The following is a 20,227-nucleotide window of genomic DNA, read 5'->3' as shown; positions in this document are numbered from 1 at the left end:
TTGCCTTCAAGGTCAAGGTCGCAGGGGCCATAAATGTTGTCTAAAAAACAGCTATTTTTCACATTTTTCCCATTTTCTCTGAAGTTTTTGAGATTGAATACCTCACCTATATATGATATATAGGGCAAAGTAAGCCCCATCTTTTGATACCAGTTTGGTTTACCTTGCTTCAAGGTCAAGGTCACAGGAGCTCTTCAAAGTTGGATTGTATACATATTTTGAAGTGACCTTGACCCTGAACTATGGAAGATAACTGTTTCAAACTTAAAAATTATGTGGGGCACATGTTATGCTTTCATCATGAGACACATTTGGTCACATATGATCAAGGTCAAGGTCACTTTGACCCTTATGAAATGTGACCAAAATAAGGTAGTGAACCACTAAAAGTGACCATATCTCATGGTAGAAAGAGCCAATAAGCACCATTGTACTTCCTATGTCTTGAATTAACAGCTTTGTGTTGCATGACCTTGGATGACCTTGACCTTGGGTCAAGGTCACATGTATTTTGGTAGGAAAAATGTGTAAAGCAGTTCTTAGTGTATGATGTCATTGCTAGGTTTAGGTCAAGCATGTGAGTCGTATGGGCTTTGCCCTTCTTGTTTTACTTTATTCCAAGTCCCACGGGTATTTGATGGACATTTTTATCTATGCCTATACAATTTTGCCAGGAAAGACCCTTTTGTCAATCGTGGGATCTTTAACGTGCACACCCCAATGTAGTGTACACGAAGGGACCTCGGTTTTTCGTCTCATCCGAAAGACTAGCACTTGAACCCACCACCTAGGTTAGGAAAGGGGGGAGAAAATTGCGGCCTGACTCAGGCCTGAACACGCAACCTCTCGCTTCCGAGCGCAAGTGCGTTACTACTCGGCCACCCAGTGACAAACAAGTCGCGTAAGGCAAAATTACTACATTTAGTCAAGCTGTGGAACTCACAGAATGAAACTGAACGCACTACATTTTTTTCACAATGACCGTAGTCCGCCGCTTGTGCAAAACGGAGTGAAACTGACCAGCCTGTTCAGCGCGGTAGTGGTTTCGCTGTGTTGCATAGCACGCTTTTCTGTACCTCTCTTCGTTTTAACTTTCTGAGCGTGTTTTTAATCCAAACATATCATATCTATATGTTTTTGGAATGAGGAACCGACAAGGAATAAGATCACATTTTTTTAAATCGATTTCGAAAAATTAAGTTTGATCATAATTTTTATATTGTTAATTTTCAGAGCTTGTTTGTAATCCAAATATATCATATTTATATGCTTTTGAAATCAGGAAATGATGAAGAACAAGATGAACGTACATTTGGATCGTTTTATAAAAAAGTTTTTTTTTTTTACAATTTTCAGATTTTTAATGACCAAACTCATTCATTAGTTTTTAAGCCACCAATCGGAAATGCAATACCAAAGTCCGGCCTTCGTCGAAAATTGCTTTGCCAAAATTTTAATCAATTTGATTGAAAAATGAAGGTGTGACAGTCACGCCGCCTCAACTTTTACAAAAAGCCGGATATGACGTCATCAAAAGTATCTATCGAAAAAAATGAAAACAAATGTCCGGGGATATCATTCCCAGAAACTCTCATGTCAAACTTCATAAAGATCGGTCCAGTAGTTTAGTCTGAATCGCTCTACACACACACACACACAGACATACACCACGACCCTCGTCTCGATTCCCCCTCTATGTTAAAACATTTAGTCAAAACTTGACTAAATGTAAAAACGACGTATGTAACATAATTGAATAATCAATTTTGGACTGCTCACATTTCAACAAGTTGACCTCGTTTAAATAGTGTCTGCTGTGACCAAAAGAGTGACATTTTTACGTACAATTTATTCACTTCGTTTTCTTTTGCCTACATGTTTATTCAATTTCTATTCCGCGTACAGAACACATTTTGGCTCTATTTCTGTTTTTATATTTAACAAGAAAAGCCAGCACTTATTAAAAGTGTTATTTCGAGTGCAACATATTTTGTGTGCTCTATTTAAAAATAAACAAACAATTATTTGCTCACTTTGCTTCATTCCCAAGTTTCTATTCAGTGCAAGAAAACGATTTCCATTTGATGTGGTGACAGACTGCAAGTAAGGAGATAGATGGCCCTGCACCCTCTCACGCTGCCTGTGCAATCACTTTCGAGTCAAATCCCAATTGATTCCATATCCAAGTGATTGTAATCTCCGCCGAGCCCTCTGAAATACCTCAGAATTCAAAGACCTGCCTGCGTGCTATGGTGGGACCCCTCTTCTGAGACTTCTAAAAGTCTGAGAAAATTGGGTCTCATAAAGGAGGGAGTTTTAAATTGGAGGTCAATTTACAGAGGTTATGAAGAGAAAATCTGAAAAATCAAGATCTTAAAAAGGAAGAAGTCTTAAATCGAGGGGTCTTAAAAGGGAGGTTCCACTGTATGCTGCATTCAGAAATGGGTTTATTTGAGTTTGATTGCAGCTCGAGAGCTATTGTAAGCTGTTCCGAGGGTTTAGGACTGGGTCAGTGGTTTTTGATGGTGGTTGTGAAATGTGCATTCATCTGTCAAGGTGCATCGCCATGGGAACCTCACAACACCTGAGAAGTTCTGTGGAGGAGAAGGTAATTACCTCCCCACCCACCTTCGATTTTTGTTCTGCTGCATTTGGTGTAGTGCCTTCCAGTAAAAATGATCACACGAAATAGAGAATACTTCAGTGTTCTGTTGCACACATTGCACGGACACATGCCAACACGCATGCAACCACACACAGATACACACACACAGAGATACACACACACAGATACACACACATAGATACACACACACACACACACACAGATACACACACATGCAAACACATACACTCTCCTCCCCCCCCCTCTCTCTTTCTCTCTCTCTCTCTCTCTCTCTCTCTCTCTCTCTCTCTCTCTCTCTCAAGTGTATTGACTTTCATTTGAATCATCGTTTATTCTACACTGTACACATTGAGTAAAGCAATCAATGATTATCATAGAATACAATGAAAAACTAAATGGAACAAAAATAATGTTCAAAGAAACTACTTCCAAATGTCAAAGTAAATTCAGATCTCTTAGAAAAACTCTATGAACAGAGACTATAAACACTGAACTGAGTGTTCCACACTCGTTATACGCTGATTTACTGCCTGGGGTATACATTCTAATCAGAATGTGATATTTTGGGGCAATGTTTTCATGGAGTACACATGAGACTCAAATTCTAGATAAACAAGAAAAAGGCAAGAATAAACCGTGTCTGGTAAAACAGATTTTGTATAGACTAAAACAAAGTACATGGCAACATCAAACATATTCTGTACTGCTTTATGTTTATGTTTAGGTATGAGTTTTGTTGAAAAATGCAGATGAAGTTATAAAATAACTATAAAGTCGTAATTCACTAATTCTGCTGACCAAATGATTGGAAAGAAAAAGCAACGTATTATTTTCCCGATTTGACAGAAAAAGAAACAAATCATTTTCTCACAAACTTATAAGTGGCAGGTATCCACATGATCTTGCCGGTCGTGCACTCACAAAGTTTTAAAAACACTCATTCAGGTTTTCAAAATAAACTTTCACCTGAAAATAAATACAACCCATGATATTTTCAGACACACACGCACACAGAATCTCCATTCCTGCCATTCCACATTACTTAACATAACAGTATCAACAGCTACATTTCATATACCTGTACCTGTACCCTTGGCGGTACTAATCCAAAAAAACATCACAGTCATCTTCATCTTTTTTCCTTCCAGAAAAAAAATCAGCACAAATCGAAAGCACAGCTGTCAGAATGTTTAAGTACAAAAGCAAATCCCATCAGTACTGCCTGCAGTCCTTAGAAGTCATCTGCCGCGCTGAGTGGGGGTGGTCGCTTGTTGCGGTTGTCGGTGGCCAATTTTTGTCTCAAACGTCTCACCTCCTTCAACAACTCCATCTCCTGCTGGTCAAACATCTCCCGGTCACGCTCGAACTTCACTGCAAAAAATCATCAACAACTTTGTAAGCAGCTGGGGTTTCTGCTGGGTTTCTCTTTTACAAGTTCACTTCATCACGTTCTTGCTACTCTCATATCGTCGTCGTCCTGCAATTCTGGCGTAACTTGATTCTTGGTGATTTTGATGTTTTTGAGCTTTAGGCTAAGAAAATCATTCTCCACGAGAAACATTCTCTAAAATACGATGGACAATACATGATGGACAATACATGATGGACAATACATGATGGACAATACATGATGGACAATACATGATGGACAATACATGAAGGACAATACATGATGGACAATACATGATGGACAATACATGATGGACAGACATGATGGACAATACATGATGGACAATACATGATGGACAATACATGATGGACAATACATGATGGACAATACATGATGGACAATACACAATGGACAATACACGATGGACAATACACGATGGACAATACATGATGGACAATACATGATGGACAATACATGATGGACAATACATGATGGACAATACATGATGGACAATAATACATGATGGACAATACAGGATGGACAATACATGATGGACAATACATGATGGACAATACATGATGGACAATACATGATTTAAGTTTTAACATTCTTTCAACTTTCTATCCATACCAGGTACAAATATAAACACTATTTCATAATGTAAATACGGTGGAACCCCGCTTTTAAGACCCCCCAATTTAAGACTTCCTCCATTTTAAGACCCTGTTTTTGCAGACTTTCTGTTCATTACCTCTGTAAATTTACCCCCCTTTTAAGACGCCCTCCTTTTTAAGACCCGATTTTCTCAGATTATTGGAGGTCTTAAAAGGGAGGTTTCACTGTAATCAGTTTTGGCCTGCTGAGAAGCTGTTTAAGATGAGTTACGACGTCGATATGTGTTCCTTACACTTCCCATTTGAAAATTGTCTTGCTTCCAACTGGATTTGTTTTCTATGAGCCGACTTGCACAATACACCACTGAGGGAGCTTTCCAGAACCGGAGGTCTCATAGTTCCTTTGACTGTGGGCAACTTTTACAGCTGCATGTTTTTGCATTTGAATAATGTACATATACAGACGCTTTTTAGAATTCTTATCTATACTGCAACATTTTGCAATGATTGGCCCACCATAAAATACATTTTCAACGGCACCAATAGCAGAGAACAAGCAGTCTGACCAAATACGTTTGTGAAGTAGCTCCTTGCGATTTCAAAATTATCTGTTTGTATCCTGGATCAAATTTTCCGTATTTTAGCTGTTGTCATTCACATCTTTGCTTCACTGGAACCCCCCTTTTAATGGTCTGGGTGGCCGAGTGGTAACGCACTTGCGCTCGGAAGCGAGAGGTTGCGAGTTCAACCCTGGGTCAGGGCGTTAGCAATTTTCTCCCCCCTTTCCTAACCTAGGTGGTGGGTTCAAGTGCTAGTCTTTCAGATGAGACGATAAACCAAGGTCCCTTCGTGTACACTACATTGGGGTATGCACGTTAAAGATCCCACGATTGACAAAAGGGTCTTTCCTGGCAAAATTGTATTGGCATAGATAAAAATGTCCACCAACATACCCGTGTGACCTGGAATAATCCAAAATTTTAATAATAAATTTTCATTTAATTAATATACTTACCCAACTCACATATAGCAATTAACTCTAGTTCAGTGCTGGTAACGCTGTACGCGTTCCCCTTGGTAACAAGGGAGACCACCCTAAAAAAGAGTGATCCATCCCATAATATCAGACCGATGTCCGGTCCAACATCCGTATGCGTGCGCATACGCCGCCATTTGTATCATTCGAACGAAGCCCAACTCACTACTTTTTTAGAACCCAATACCACCACAGCGGGGAGGCGGGAGGGTTTAAACGATGTGAGTTGGGTAAGTATATTAATTAAATGAAAATTTATTATTAAAATTTTGGATTAAATTACATATTATTACCCAACTCACATATAGCAGATTGCTACTATAGGTGGTGGGTACTTACCAAAACTAAGCACGCAGGACTTGTCCCGCCGCTACCATGGCAGGCAGCGCGGAGCTTCCATCCTGTCTGACAGAAGCGACGTCTCTGAGGTAAAAGTTGACGAAAACGTCCTCAGAGCGCCAATACGCAGCTTCCAGTACCTCGGCTAGCTTGCCGGACCGAAGAACTGCCACTGAGGATGCCCAGGCTCTCGCCTCATGGGTTCTAGCCGCGGTGAGAGGCAAAACTGCCCTATCATCACCCGACTGCACTAGCCACCAGGCATATGCTCGTTTGATCAGAGTGGAGATCCATTTGGCCAGAGTCACCTTCGCTATATCCTTACACCTAGCCGTGTTTAAAGATATGAAAAGAAGCTTTTGACTTTCTGACCTAACAGGCCGAGTTCGAGACAGGTAACATCGGAGAGCTCTCACAGGACAATTTGCAATATCGGGATCTCCAGGAGCCAAAATCTTGCTCAAGGGTGGAATGCGCAAGATTGGAGAAAGCTGGCCAGGTTTCTGGTTTTTCGCGAGAAAGCCGGGAACAAATTTGAGAGAAATGGAACCATCCTTCTCGAACGCAATATCCTTGTCTAAACCCGACAAAGAATGCACCTCACTACCTCTCCTAGAAGTAGAGAGAAGCGTTAAAAACACAGTCTTACGCGTCAAATCGGCCAAAGTGGCTGACAAAAGAGGCTCGAACTCATCCGAGGCTAAGAAACGTAAGACCAGGAACAAATCCCATGCAGGGAGAAGCGATTTTGAACGAGCTGCTAAAAGGGCAGCCCCCTTAATAACACTAGCGATAACCCCTCCGAGCGAAATTTTGTGGCCTAATTGCGCGAGGGTCGAAGAGATCGCCGACCTCCGGACCCTAATAGAAGAGGGAGAAGCCCCCTGATCAGCCAACCAAGACAGATGGTTGGCTACCTGAATAGACCTAGGAGAAAGAGGTTTAACCCCGTTAAGCGCGCACCACCTAGACCAAGAGGCCCAGTGCGATGAGTAAACCGAAGAAGTCGATTTTCTATGCGCATGTCCAACGAATCTCAGAGTAGGGGAAGAGGCCCCTGCCCTACGCAAAGCGCTTCGGACAGAATCCACGCGTGAAGGGCCAGGATCTGTGGGTTCTCGTGCTGAACGCCTGACCGAGGCTGCACGAGATCTCCTCTTTTCAGGGCGAGAGGGATTGGGGGCCGAACTGCTAGACGCAGTAGGTCGGGAAACCAGTGCTGGCTTGGCCACAGAGGAGCGACCAGAACCAGCGCTGGTTTCTCCAAGTCCACTTTCCTGAGGACTTTGCCTAAGAGGCAGAACGGAGGGAAGGCATACGCCGGAAGATCTGACCAATCCACTTCCAGAGCATTCACCTTCCAGGCCAGAGGATCCGGGAAGGGGGACACAAAGAGAGGCAGTCTCGCCGAAAACCTCGTCGCAAAGAGATCTATCTTGGGCTTGTCGATCTGCGACCAAAGCCGCTGCAAAGACTGGTGTGTGAGAGTCCACTCTGAATGAACAATCCTGTCCCCTCTGCTCAAAGTGTCTGCAAGGACGTTCAGACTGCCCTTCAAGTACACTGCTGACAACAGAATGTGCTGGGCGTGACACCACTTGAGAATGCGACATGCAATGTCGGAAAGACTGTGAGACCGAGTCCCCCCCTGCTTGTTCACATACGACGCCACAGACATGTTGTCGGTGTGAAGACGTACATGACTGCCCTCCAGGAAAGGCTTGAACGCTAGAAGCGCCAGGGAAACGGCCTCCAACTCCAGTACATTGATATGTAGGGAGGCCTGAGAGCAATCCCAAACTCCCGAAACCATGTGCTCGTCCAGATGAGCACCCCACCCCGTCAGAGATGCGTCCGTAAACAACTCTCTCTCCGGCGGTGGACGAACAATGGGAACACCCCGGAACAAATCCGGAAGAAGCCAAACACCTGTGGTCTGCTGAAACCAAGTTCCCAGTGCGATCGGAGCACTCCAGTCCTGGGATGTCTGATCCCACCTTGACTGCAGGGAGGCCTGAAAAGGCCTCTTGTGAACCCTGCCCAACGGAATGAGGGAAGCCATGGATTCCATCTGACCCAGAACCGAAGTCAGAACCCTTGCACTGGCGTGATTCTCTCCGTAGAGAGACCGAATCAGACCCTGAAGCTTGTCGATCCGCCTTTGAGACGGACGGACAGACCACCGAAGCGTGTCGAATTCCATGCCCAGGTAAGTAAACGTCTGGGATGGTTCCAACTCGGATTTTGTCAGGTTGACAGAGAAACCCAGCTGTGCCGCCCGGCTCAGCACCCTGTGCGTATGAGCCTCGCAAAGCCCCCTGTTCTGGTGAAGGATTAACCAATCGTCCAGGTATGCTCTGAGACGGATGCCTTCCTGTCTCACAAGAGCGCAAAGCTGCCTGACCACAATCGTGAAAATCCACGGAGCTAAAGACAGGCCGAACGGCAGAGCCCTGAACTGGTAAGCTTTGCCGCCCCAAGGGAAGCGAAGCCACTTCCTGTCTGCGACATGTATAAGGACGTGAAAGTAAGCGTCTGTAAGATCGATCGACGTTGCCCAATCTCCCGGCCGTAAGGCCTCCCGAACCGAAGTTGGAGTTTCCATGGTAAACTTGATTACTCTCAGAAACTTGTTCAAAGGAGAAAGATCTAACACCGGCCTCCACGCCCCCGAGGCTTTCGGCACTACAAAAAGTCTGCCGTAAAACCCCGGGGACCGCGCGTCCAAGACCTCCTCTATAGCTCCCTTGAGCAGCAGAGCCGAGACCTCCTCCTGGACCGCGTTCCGTGCCACCAAATCCTTTGGCGCCCTGCAGGGCGGGATTATCCTGACCAGGGGAGCCTTCTGCCCTGACCAGAGAAGCCGGAACCCCGAACACACTATCCCCGTGACCCACTTGCTGGCCACCAGTTGCAGCCAGGAAGAAAGGGCCCTGGACGGGCCGCCCGCTACAACTAGCGCGGGGGCCACCGGGATGTGTTGTTCGGGGAAGTTTCATTGGGGGTGAGGCTTACGCCCCGACCCCCTGGAACCCCCGAAAGACTGACCCCTCTTAGGGTATGGAGCTCCACGCCCCCTACCCCTGGAGGAGAATGACTGCTTCTGGGCCTTCCCACCACCTGACGAAGACGTCTGAGGCTTAGCAGAAGAAAACGCCTGAGTCTGAGCCTTGCCCTGAGGCTTCTGGAAGCCCTGTGAAGCCAAACGCGCGATCGCTACATCCCGCGCCTCTTTCTGGAGTGCATCGAAAGACGCCTGCCCTAAGAGAGACCCCTCAGCAAAAGGGGAGACCTTCAGCCTCTCCACAGTCGCGGTGTCCCGAAATCTGGACCCCGTCAAGAAGGCTGATCTCCTTGAAAGCACCGCGTGAGTATACAGCCGGGCAGACAAAGTAACCTGTTCTCTAGTCACCTTGCCCAGAGTAGCCAGCAGTGTTGAAACATCTGTCGGCGACGCATCAAACCGAAATTCAAAAGGATCAAGAGATGTGGCAATCGATCTGGATAAAGACCTTTGCAGAGACTCCGACACGGACGTGAGCTCCAGCAAAGACCTTCCAACTTCCTCCACAGCTGTGAGAGAACCGTCAGTACATGGGACAACTCTATCCCTATTGTACCCGTCCTCTCTCAAAGCAGCAAGTTCCGGCGTCACCGGAAGTGCCCCTGACGGCAGAGCAAAAGAGTCAATCAGATTCACAGGATAAGGGGTGAGCTTGAACTTCGGAACACCGGAAGCAGCCCGAGCCCCAGGCTGAGCCAGCCAAGAGACAACGTCTTCCGGGGCCTCGCCGTGCTGAACCAACAACGGCACCGCCGGTTTGCGTTTACCACACAAGACGTTAGCCATTTCATAGGCAATAGTTGACGATTCCCGGAAGCGGTAGCGAGGCCGTTGCTCCTGAGCACTCCGGAAATCGTCAAAAGCAGAACGAGGTGGGTGAAGCTGAGCCTTGTCCTTCACCACCCCTTCCGGAAAGTATCTGAACGCCGTTTCCGCCGCCAGCGCCACTGCGGCTGACAGCTTCACGGGCAAATTCAGTTGGGAATCCTCTACCACTGAGGCATCCCCGTCTTCCGCCCTACACTCCGACTCGAGATCAAGCTCGGAGCCAGGAGGCAGAACATCAGACAGTTTATCGTCGGCAGAACCGACCACTTCCTGCCCCCCGGGCGGAAGAGGACTAAAACGGTCCCCGATATTCTCATAAAGAGACGTACGGAGGCGTTCGTCCTTTCGCTGCTCGTGGGAACTCTCACGACTACCAACGCCAGAGAGAGCCCCCTGAGCTCGCACACCGGCAAGCGGTGTAGACATACCTTGAACTGGTGTCCCATAAAGGAGAGACACCAACTTGGTACTCCCATCCTGCGAAGCATGGACATCCGCCCGAGTCACAGTCGCCGAAGGCAAAGCGGAAGTCGAAGCCGGAACTGCAGGAGACTGCCGTACCTGTGCCAAGGAGAGAACATCAGAAACACCAGACGGAAGCGCTCGTAATTCCTCCCTAGTGGAAGATAATTCCGACGCAAGTGTCGAAACTTGAGCGCTCAAAGTCAACAATAAAGACGCAACTTCAGTTGGCGCTAACCCAGGGCAGCCATCTGAAGTTGAGGCAGAAGCAGAAGCAGAAGCAGAAGAAGAAGAAGCTTTGCCCGAAACACCACTCTTGCCAGAACGTAAACAAGCCTGACCGGAAGTTAAACTGACGTCTGCTAACACGGGAGATTTAACAGAAGTTGAATCAGAAGAAACAGACGCGGATTTTCCTGCGCCCTTCTCTCTCCTAGAGCTACGTTTTGGAGGCGTATCGTCAGAAACCTGCCTCGAACTAGGCTTCCTTTTGGCGCTATCAACAAGCGCAGCCTCCGCCATAGCGAAAGAACTCACGAAAAATTTCAAAGAAAAACAATTTCAGAAAAATTTCACAAGTACAAAACGAGCGACGAAAAACGTCGCTAAAGTTATAACAAAACGGAAAGATCTCACCACACAGCGTAGGTAAAGGTGAACAGTTAGGCGACGACCAAGGGGAGATGCCAAAGCCAAAGACTAAGACAAAATGCTGAAGACAGCAGGAGCGTACATCAGGAGCGTCCTTCCCAGTTGAACCGCTGAGAGAGAATGATACAAATGGCGGCGTATGCGCACGCATACGGATGTTGGACCGGACATCGGTCTGATATTATGGGATGGATCACTCTTTTTTAGGGTGGTCTCCCTTGTTACCAAGGGGAACGCGTACAGCGTTACCAGCACTGAACTAGAGTTAATTGCTATATGTGAGTTGGGTAATAATATGTAATTTAATAGGCCGTGAAAGGTGGATGCAGCGCCTAAAGGCAGTCGATCTACTGGCCGATGTGAATGCGTGATATATTGTGTAAAAAATTCCATCTCACACGGCATTAATAGGTAACATGCGCCTTGAGTCGCCTTGTGTGGTGAGATACGTGCGCGATATAAATCCTCGTAAATAAATAAATAAATAAATAAAAATAAATAAATCCCCGATTGAAGACTCCCTCCCTTTGAAGACCCTCATTTCTCAGATTCTCTGTAAATTTACCATTTTAAGATTCCCTCCTTTTTAAGACCTGACTCTCTCAGATTTTTTTGAGGTCTTAAAAAGGGGGTTCCACTGTATTTTCTTCTAGCTTATTTCACAGAAGGAAAGGTTATAGGTTACCTCTGGATGGTCTCTCGTCCTCATCTTCAACAGTGAGGTTGGAATCGACGGTGGAGTTATGGCCGTACAGCTTGTGACCTGATAAACAAATCAAGACTCAAGACTCTATACTCAAAGATTTTACTGTCCTTTTTAAAAACAATGAAAATAGCCCAGCAGAGTCGGTTTAAAACACACAAAAACATCTTATTTACTAACAGTTCGGAATTCCACTTAAAATATCCAAGACTTTCTGACCAATCACTCACGAAAACAGACACTGTGATCCACATACATCAATATATATTTACGGCTAGTGTCTGTGTGTCTGTTCGCGATGCACGGCCAAAGTTCTCGGTCGATCTTTTTCAAATTTGGAGACCGTATTCAGCTACACCCCGGACACAACCTCATCGATGAGATATTTCAACACGTGCTCTCAGCGCGCAGCGCTGAACCGATTTTGGTTTTTCTGTAGATCCACTATATCCATTCCCAGTACTCTTCCTTATCTTCTCCAGTGTTTTGTTTTGCGCGTTTATCTCCCTTCCTTCATGTGGCGTCGATCCATATTCCCGTTACTACGTTACTATTTTTAGAAGGTCACTGCACGTTACTATTTTTAGATCTCCCTTCCTTCGTGTGGCATCAATCCATATTCCCGTTACTACGTTACTATTTTAAGAAGGTCACTGCACGTTACTATTTTTAGATCTTCCTTCCTTCGTGCGCCGGCAAAGCCGGCGTACACCCGGCAAAGCTGGGTCCCAGGCGCAGCCTGGTATTCGGCTCTACTTCTTCCCGGCGAAGCCTGTACCCGGCGAAGCGGGTAATCATCTAGTGTACAATATGCTTCTATTACCCGGCCCTCCTTCCAATAAATCAACGTGATGTTTGGGAGGTGAAAAGAAGATTGGAGGTGGTGCAAGAGGGGGAAGGAGGGGAGGGGGAATGGCACAGTGCACCAGAGACTTCACCAATATCACACAAAAACTTGTTAGGAACCAGAAAAATCGGTATCTCTTTCCAGTAAAATAAAAAAAAAGTCGCGTGAAGCGATATAAAAACATTTAGACAAGATCAATACCACAAACCAATCATCGACGAGACTACATTCAGATAGTCTCGGCTAACCATCCCGAAGACCGTGACGGGTCACGCTCGCCGCGTCCGTAGAACTTACTGAACCTATTTCCTTTCATTTTGAGCATATTTTTAGAGTAAACATGACATATGTATATTTTTGAATTCAGGAGAAGATGAGGAATACAATGCAATCAATTTTCAATCTGTTTGTGAAAAATCGATTTTAATGACAACTTTAATGAGCAAACTCATTAATTAGATTTTAAGCCTCCAAGCTGAAATGCAATACCAAAGTCCGGGCTTCGTCGAAGATTACTTGACCAAAATTTCAACCAATTTGCTTAAAAAATGAGGGCGTGACAGTGCCGCCTCAACTTTCACAAAAAGCCGGATATGACGTCATCAAAGACATTTATCGAAAAAATGAAAAAAACGTGTGGGGATACCCAGGAACTTTCATGTGAAGTTTCATGAAGATCGGTCCAATAGTTTTCTCTGAATCGCTCTACACATACACACACACAGACATACATACACCACACCCTCGTCTCGATTCCCCGTCTATGTTAAAACATTTAGTCAAAACTTGACTAAATGTAAAAAGTATGCACTATATTCACTATGATTTTATGATACAGACACTTAACATGATGCAGTTATTGCGGTAGAACAGGAAAAATAAGAACTTGCCAAGCTCCTGTAAATGCTTAGTACTGACCTACATTTTACACATCAGATGAAACAGCATTCTCTTAAAACAAAACAAAATACAGCAAACACACACCCACCCACCCACACACACACACAAACACACACACAATCTTCTAACACACAGAATCTTCTAACACACAGTAAAAGCAGTTATCAGAGGGAGGGAGAAAAACTCACTGTCTCCTGTCTTGGCAGCCAAGTTGCGTGTATGTTTGCGGCCGACCAAGACCTCGGACGCCATAGTTCCAAGACGACGCGCGGCATCCAGCCCCCGGTCCTCCTTCTCCAGTGCTATCTCCGCATACCCTGCCTCCGTCTCGTGATCCTGAGTCAACCACGGGAACAGTAGGATAATGAGAATACTTGGCAAGAGGATTTGGTAAGAGTTTTGAGGCACACAAAAAAAAGAGTATCACTACTGTCCTATGGGCGGGGATGTAGCTCAGTCGGTAGCGCGCTGGATTTGTATCCAGTTGGCCGCTGTCAGCGTGAGTTCGTCCCCACGTTCGGCGAGAGATTTATTTCTCAGAGTCAACTTTGTGTGCAGACTCTCCTCGGTGTCCGAACACCCCCGTGTGTACACGCGCAAGCACAAGACCAAGTGCGCACGAAAAAGATCCTGTAATCCATGTCAGAGTTCGGTGGGTTATAGAAACACGAAAATACCCAGCATGCTTCCTCCGAAAGCGGCGTATGGCTGCCTAAATGGCGGGGTAAAAACGGTCATACACGTAAAAGCCGTGGGCGTTTCAGCCCATGAACGAACAAACAAACAAACAAACAAACTACTGTCCTATGAAACAAGTACAGAGGAACCTCCCTTTCAAGACTTCCACATATTTGAGAAAATTAGGTCTTAAAAAGGAGAAGTCTTAACCTGGGGGGTCTTACAAGTGAGGCTCCACTGTAGTGTGCATTATCAAATGCCTTTGTCAAATCAGCCAACTGTTACATGTGGATCTTGACAGCTGATCTCCAAGTGTAACAAGCAAATAAGACTGAAAAAGTCACTGAATGAGGCTAAACGAAAAGCTGCTGTGACTATGTACTGTGTGTCTCTGTGTGTGTGTATGTGTGTATGTGTGTCAAGTTGTGGTGTGTGTGTGTGTTTGTGTATGTGTGTCAAGTTGTGGTGTGTGTGTGTGTGTGTGTGTGTGTGTGTGTGCGCGAACATGTTTGATTTCCAAGTGTAACAAGCAAAGAAGACTGAAAAAGTCACTGAATGAGGATAAACTAAAAGCTGCTGTGACTATGTACTCTGTGTGTGTGTGTGTGTGTGTGTGTGTGTGTGTGTGTGTGTGTGTGTGTGTGTGTGTGTGTGTGTGAGTGTGCATATGTGTGTCAAGTTGTGGTGTGTGCATATGTGTGTGTGTGTGTGTGTGTGTGTGTATATGTGTGTGTGTGCGTGTGTGTGTGTGTGTGTGTGTGTGTGTGTGCGTGCGTACGTGCTTGTATACATGTGTGTGTGTACAACAAGGAGTGATGTGATGTCAGTACCTTCTCCTCCTGGCACTTGCCCATCAGATCATGAACTTCTTTCTCCAGATCCCTGTTCCGGGAATGCAGCTTGGCCAGCTGAAAGAGGGATCAAAACAACTGTGACGTTCAATATACAACCGAAGAGCGCAACAAACATCTACCATCAAACAATATATTTCAGGAAAAAACACACAGAAAAAAACATCAATACATATTGAACCACTCTGTCTAGAGAAATAACCATTCTCACTAAAAAAATAACATTTGTGACCCTCCACCACGGGATGAGTCGCATGTCACCTTTGCATGATTTTCATATTTTTACATTTTCCTAAAGAGTTTTTTATGCTCTATCCAGTGGTGAAAACCGTTTTAGAAAAGAGCAAAAACTGTTTGAGTTATAAGCCTGTGACTAAGGTGACCCTCACGCTGTTACCATGCACTCTCCGGACTTATATCAAGCCTTGCGCAGAACCGCGCGAGGTGACATGCGACTCATTTCGTGGTGGAGGGTCACATTTTAACTGCAACATATTGTATGAATTCCTAAGCTCGGGTAATAAAACAGTCAGTAATCTGTATTCTCGGCAGGCCCAGTGGCCTAGTGGATAAGCAGGCGGTCGTTGGGTTCGAATCCAGGCCGCGCCCGGTGGCTTAAGGGTGGAGATTTTCTCCGATCTCCCAGGTCAAATTACGCGCTGACCTGCTAGTGGCTTATCCCCCTTCGTGTGTACACACAGGCACAAGACCAAGTGTGCACGGAAAAGATCCTGTAATCCATGTCAGAGTTCCATTGGTTATAGAAACACGAAAATACAAAGCATGCAACCCTAAAAGCCGTGTATGGCTGCCTAAATGACTGGGTAAAAAAAGTCATACATGTAAAAACCCACTTGGGCAAAAACACAAGTGTACGTAGGAGTTTCAGCCCATGAACGCAGAAGAAGAAAAAGTATTCCCACCTGCACGTTCTTGGCCTCCCTCTCCAGCTGGTCGACGCGGAAACGCTGCTCCATCTCCTTGCCGGCCAACATGTCCACGTTGCGCTGTGACGCCCCGGCTAGCTGCTGCTGCATCATCTTGCGCACCTCCAGCTCCCTCTCACGCTCGGCCTCCTGCAGGCGGCGCTGTATGCGCTGCTCCAGCTCCTCCTGCTTGCGCTCCACGTCTTGCTCCGACCTCAGTCCCACCGACGCCAGCGCAAACTCCCGCTGCAGCTCCTGGTTTGGTGAGAGAGTGAGTGTGAGTGAATGGCGCATTGCCAAGCTGTTTTGTGTTGTGTTTTAGCACACTTGGCTTCATAAATCTTGTCATCTTTTGTTTGATGACTTTTCTTGTGATTGCTCCAACCATTTTGCAAACCAGTATTTCTAAGTTACAAGTACCGTTCCTGGCTCTCTTACTATGGGCTAAGCTCTGCCTGGGAAATGTTTCAGTTACCAATGTCATGGGATGGCATTTTCTTTCACCACACTGCCCGTGTAAACAATGATCAAATGGCTGGAATTCTGGCTTCAGGTTGAGTCACACACAACCGTGTAACATATTTGAAAAGAAATACCACACAAATTTAAAGAAAAAAGAAGAGATGCACTGTGGTTCGTGAGAAAAGATGACAAGAGTAAAGTGAAATGTGTAATACAAAGGAGGAACAAAAACATGCTCCTTGCTCACCTGCTCAAACATTTTCTTCTGCAGCTGAAGCTCCAAGTTTCTGATTTCCCCTTCCTCTATAGCACTGTTGGTCTCCTGATCTCGAAGTAAAGCCTGTTGACAAATAAAATGCTACTTCAGACATTCCTGTAGCACATGGTGCAGTTGTCAAAGCAATCCATTTAAACATCATGAACGAATCATGTTGTATTTGTGTTGTCTATTTTGCAGATGAAGTACAATTATGTACCTGCACTTACACACACACACACAAACTAAACACTTGCTACAAAAGAACAAAGAGAGAAACAAAGCATGTCACCTTTCGTTGCATCTCATCGTCCAGACGGCGCAGTTCTGCTTCTCGTTGCTGTTTCTGGAAGTGCAGGAACTTCCGGCGTGCTGCGTCCAGCAGTTGTAGCTCCTTCAGCTTGGTTTCACGATGCATGGCCACCAGTCTAGCAACACACAAACAAACACCTTCACAGTCATGCTGTCTGAAGACATTACCGGCATGTTCTTTTTATAGCTTTCACAAACTGTTATTAGTTTTCTACTGCAATCTTCTTAATCCTGAAGTCACATAACAGACTAGAGTTATCAGCACAATGTGCATTGTTCATCTGGTGCTATTAATCTAGGGAACAACTATCTGCAGCAATCAACATAAAATAAAACTGAAACAAGTCGCGTAAGGCGAAATTACTACATTTAGTCAAGCTGTGGAACTCACAGAATGAAACTGAACGTAGTCTGCCGCTAGTGCAAAAGGCAGTGAAAGTGACGAGCCTGTTTGGCGCGGCAGCGGTTGCGCTGTGCTTCATAGCACGCTTTACTGTACCTCTCTTCGTTTTAACTTTCTGAGCGTGTTTTTAATCCAAACATATCATATCTATATGTTTTTTGAATCAGGAACCGACAAGGAATAAGATGAAATAGTTTTTGAATCGATTTCGGAAATTTAATTTTGATCATAATTTTTATATTTTTAATTTTCAGAGATTGTTTTTAATCCAAATATAACATATGTATATGTTTTTGGAATCAGAAAATGACGAAGAATAAAATGAAATTGTTTTTGGATCGTTTAATAAAAAAATAATTTTAATTACAAGTTTCCGATTTTTAATGACCAAACTCACTCATTAGTTTTTAAGCCACCAAGCTGAAATGCAATACCAAACCCCGGCCTTCGTCGAAGATTGCTTTGCCAAAATTTCAATCAATTTAATTGAAAAATGAGGGTGTGACAGTGCCGCCTCAACTTTTACAAAAAGCCGGATATGACGTCATCAAAGGTATTTATCGAAAAAAAGAAAAAAACGTCCGGGGATATCATACCCAGGAACTTTCATGTCAAATTTCATAAAGATCGGCCCAGTAGTTTAGTCTGAATCGCTCTACACACACATACACCATGACCCTCGTCTCGATTCCCCCCTCTATGTTAAAACATTTAGTCAAAACTTGACTAAATGTAAAAAGCACAGCAATACTATATAATCATAATAAAAGCACATACAGCATGAACCAAGGAATTATTTTGTGCTCTGCGCGCATTACAATAACACTAAAGAAACAATAATCATGTTACAACACATTAAACACCCAAGTCACAGCATGATAACATCTACGGTACACAATAACACTAAACATCATGACAAACATCTATGACACCAGAAGTTTCCCTGACCTCTGCCTCTGGTCGGCCAGTTTCTGCTCCTCCTGAGCAATCATCTGGCGTCGTTTCTCCTCGGCCTCTAGAAGCAGAGCCTGCTGCTGGTACCACTGCTCTTCTTCCTGCTGTCGCCGCAATGTCATGCGCTGGGCGTCCTGCGACAACTGCCTGATGACACAGAAGACTTTATTACAGCCATGTGCAGTACACTAGGAATTCTTCTAGGCTGGAGATACGATCAATGCTTTCAAACTAGGGATTATTTTACACTTGGGATTCTTCTTGGCTAAAGATACATTTAATACTTTCAAACTAGGGGTTAAATTACACTTCGGGTTCTTCTTGGTTGGAGATACAATCTATACTTTCAAACACAACAATATACAATGTGCTCAACCAATTTCTCACACACACATGCGCGCACACAGTCACTCAAAGCACATATCTTACCAAGGATAAAGCATACTTATGAACCAACCTAGTATGTTGACACTATTCAAAACTTTTGGTCTAATTCCCTAAATTATTCAAACAACCAACAACATTGTTACAACCTGGTTCAACAAATTTAAGGCAAACGGCCTGTACAAAATAAAAAGAAAGTGGACACTATGTCTAACCACAAACTCACCTCTTCCTCAAGTACTCTGTTTCCTCCTGGCGAATCCTTTCCCTTTCCTGAACCTGGACAAATAAAACATTCACACCAACATTATATTGCACCAAAACAAACTAAAGAAATGCGCGATGAAACTTACAGTCAACTTAATATTGCTTCACAGCCAACCAAATAATGTGAATATGTTGCGCCATTTAAGTTTTCAATTCCTAGGAGAAACTGTGCATAGCTCACAGACCGACCAAAAACACACACTCAATGCTCTATGATAGACAGCCTAGAATACACATCAACATTCATTTTAAAAAAGAAAGAAAAAAGAAATGCAACAAGCCAGCTTGCATATAAGTGCAAGAAAGCATCGCGCATGGACTGCTGGGACAGTTTTCGTGGCAAATACATCAAAGTCACTCAGCCATGAAGTATCTTGCTCAGGCAACGGTATGCCAGTTACTTTATCCGACATGGCTTCTGTGTATATGATTTTACATTTTCACATCTAGGACACATGTGAAAGAATACACCTGCTTCGTTTGGTAAAGGACATGCACCATCAGGTGCAAAATTGTGAACGAAATGTGTGTGCGCATTGAGATCTAGCTCAGGGGAAATAGCTCAGTCGGTAGCGGCGCTGGCTTCAAAACCAGTTGTCGCTGTCGGCGTGGGTTTGATCCCCACGTTCGGCGAGGGATTTATTTCCCAGAGTCAACTTTGTGCAGACTCTCCTCTGTGTCTGAACACCCCCGTGTGCACACATACGCACGGTAAAGATCCCAAGTTCATAGTGAAAGTCTCAGGGCTTTGAAACATGAATACACGCATGCAGAAGAAAAAAACAAGTCGCGTAAGGCGAAATTACTACATTTAGTCAAGCTGTGGAACTCACAGAATGAAACTGAACGTAGTCCGCCGCTAGTGCAAAAGGCAGTGAAAGTGACGAGCCTGTTTGGCGCGGTAGCGGTTGCGCTGTGCTTCATAGCACGCTTTACTTTACCTCTCTTCGTTTTAACTTTCTGAGCGTGTTTTTAATCCAAACATATCATATCTATATGTTTTTGGAATCAGGAACCGACAAGGAATAAGATGAAATAGTTTTTAAAACGATTTCAAAAATTTAATTTTAATCATAATTTTTATATTTTTAATTTTCAGAGCTTGTTTTTAATCCAAATATAACATATTTATATGTTTTTTGAATCAGAACATGATGAAGAATAAAATAAAAGTAATTTTGGATCGTTTTATAAAAAAATAATTTTAATTACAATTTTCAGATTTTTAATGACCAAAGTCATTAATTAATTTGTTAGCCTCCATGCTGAAATGC

At 44.4% G+C, this 20,227-nt stretch overlaps 1 protein-coding gene across 1 annotated transcript in view; it reads right to left on the bottom strand.

Annotated features, from left to right (window-relative positions):
- Nucleotides 1–2,937: 2,937 nt before the first annotated feature.
- LOC138961854 (TBC1 domain family member 31-like) overlaps nt 2,938–20,227 on the bottom strand; it is a 32,731-nt gene continuing 15,441 nt past the window's right edge. The window contains exons 15-23 of the mRNA XM_070333532.1: nt 18,913–18,965; nt 18,297–18,449; nt 16,926–17,061; nt 16,625–16,717; nt 15,913–16,170; nt 14,969–15,046; nt 13,649–13,796; nt 11,696–11,773; nt 2,938–3,997 (exon numbers count right to left, since the gene is read on the bottom strand). Of these exons, the coding sequence (XP_070189633.1) occupies nt 3,858–3,997; nt 11,696–11,773; nt 13,649–13,796; nt 14,969–15,046; nt 15,913–16,170; nt 16,625–16,717; nt 16,926–17,061; nt 18,297–18,449; nt 18,913–18,965 (1,137 nt within the window). The 3' untranslated portion in view covers nt 2,938–3,857. The remainder of the gene's footprint in view (nt 3,998–11,695; nt 11,774–13,648; nt 13,797–14,968; nt 15,047–15,912; nt 16,171–16,624; nt 16,718–16,925; nt 17,062–18,296; nt 18,450–18,912; nt 18,966–20,227) is intronic.

Source organism: Littorina saxatilis, linkage group LG1 (assembly GCF_037325665.1).
Source record: "Littorina saxatilis isolate snail1 linkage group LG1, US_GU_Lsax_2.0, whole genome shotgun sequence".
Taxonomy (NCBI): Eukaryota; Metazoa; Mollusca; class Gastropoda; order Littorinimorpha; family Littorinidae; genus Littorina; species Littorina saxatilis.
Note: the sequence above shows the minus strand (reverse complement) of the source record. Positions and strands in the feature narration are given on the sequence as shown.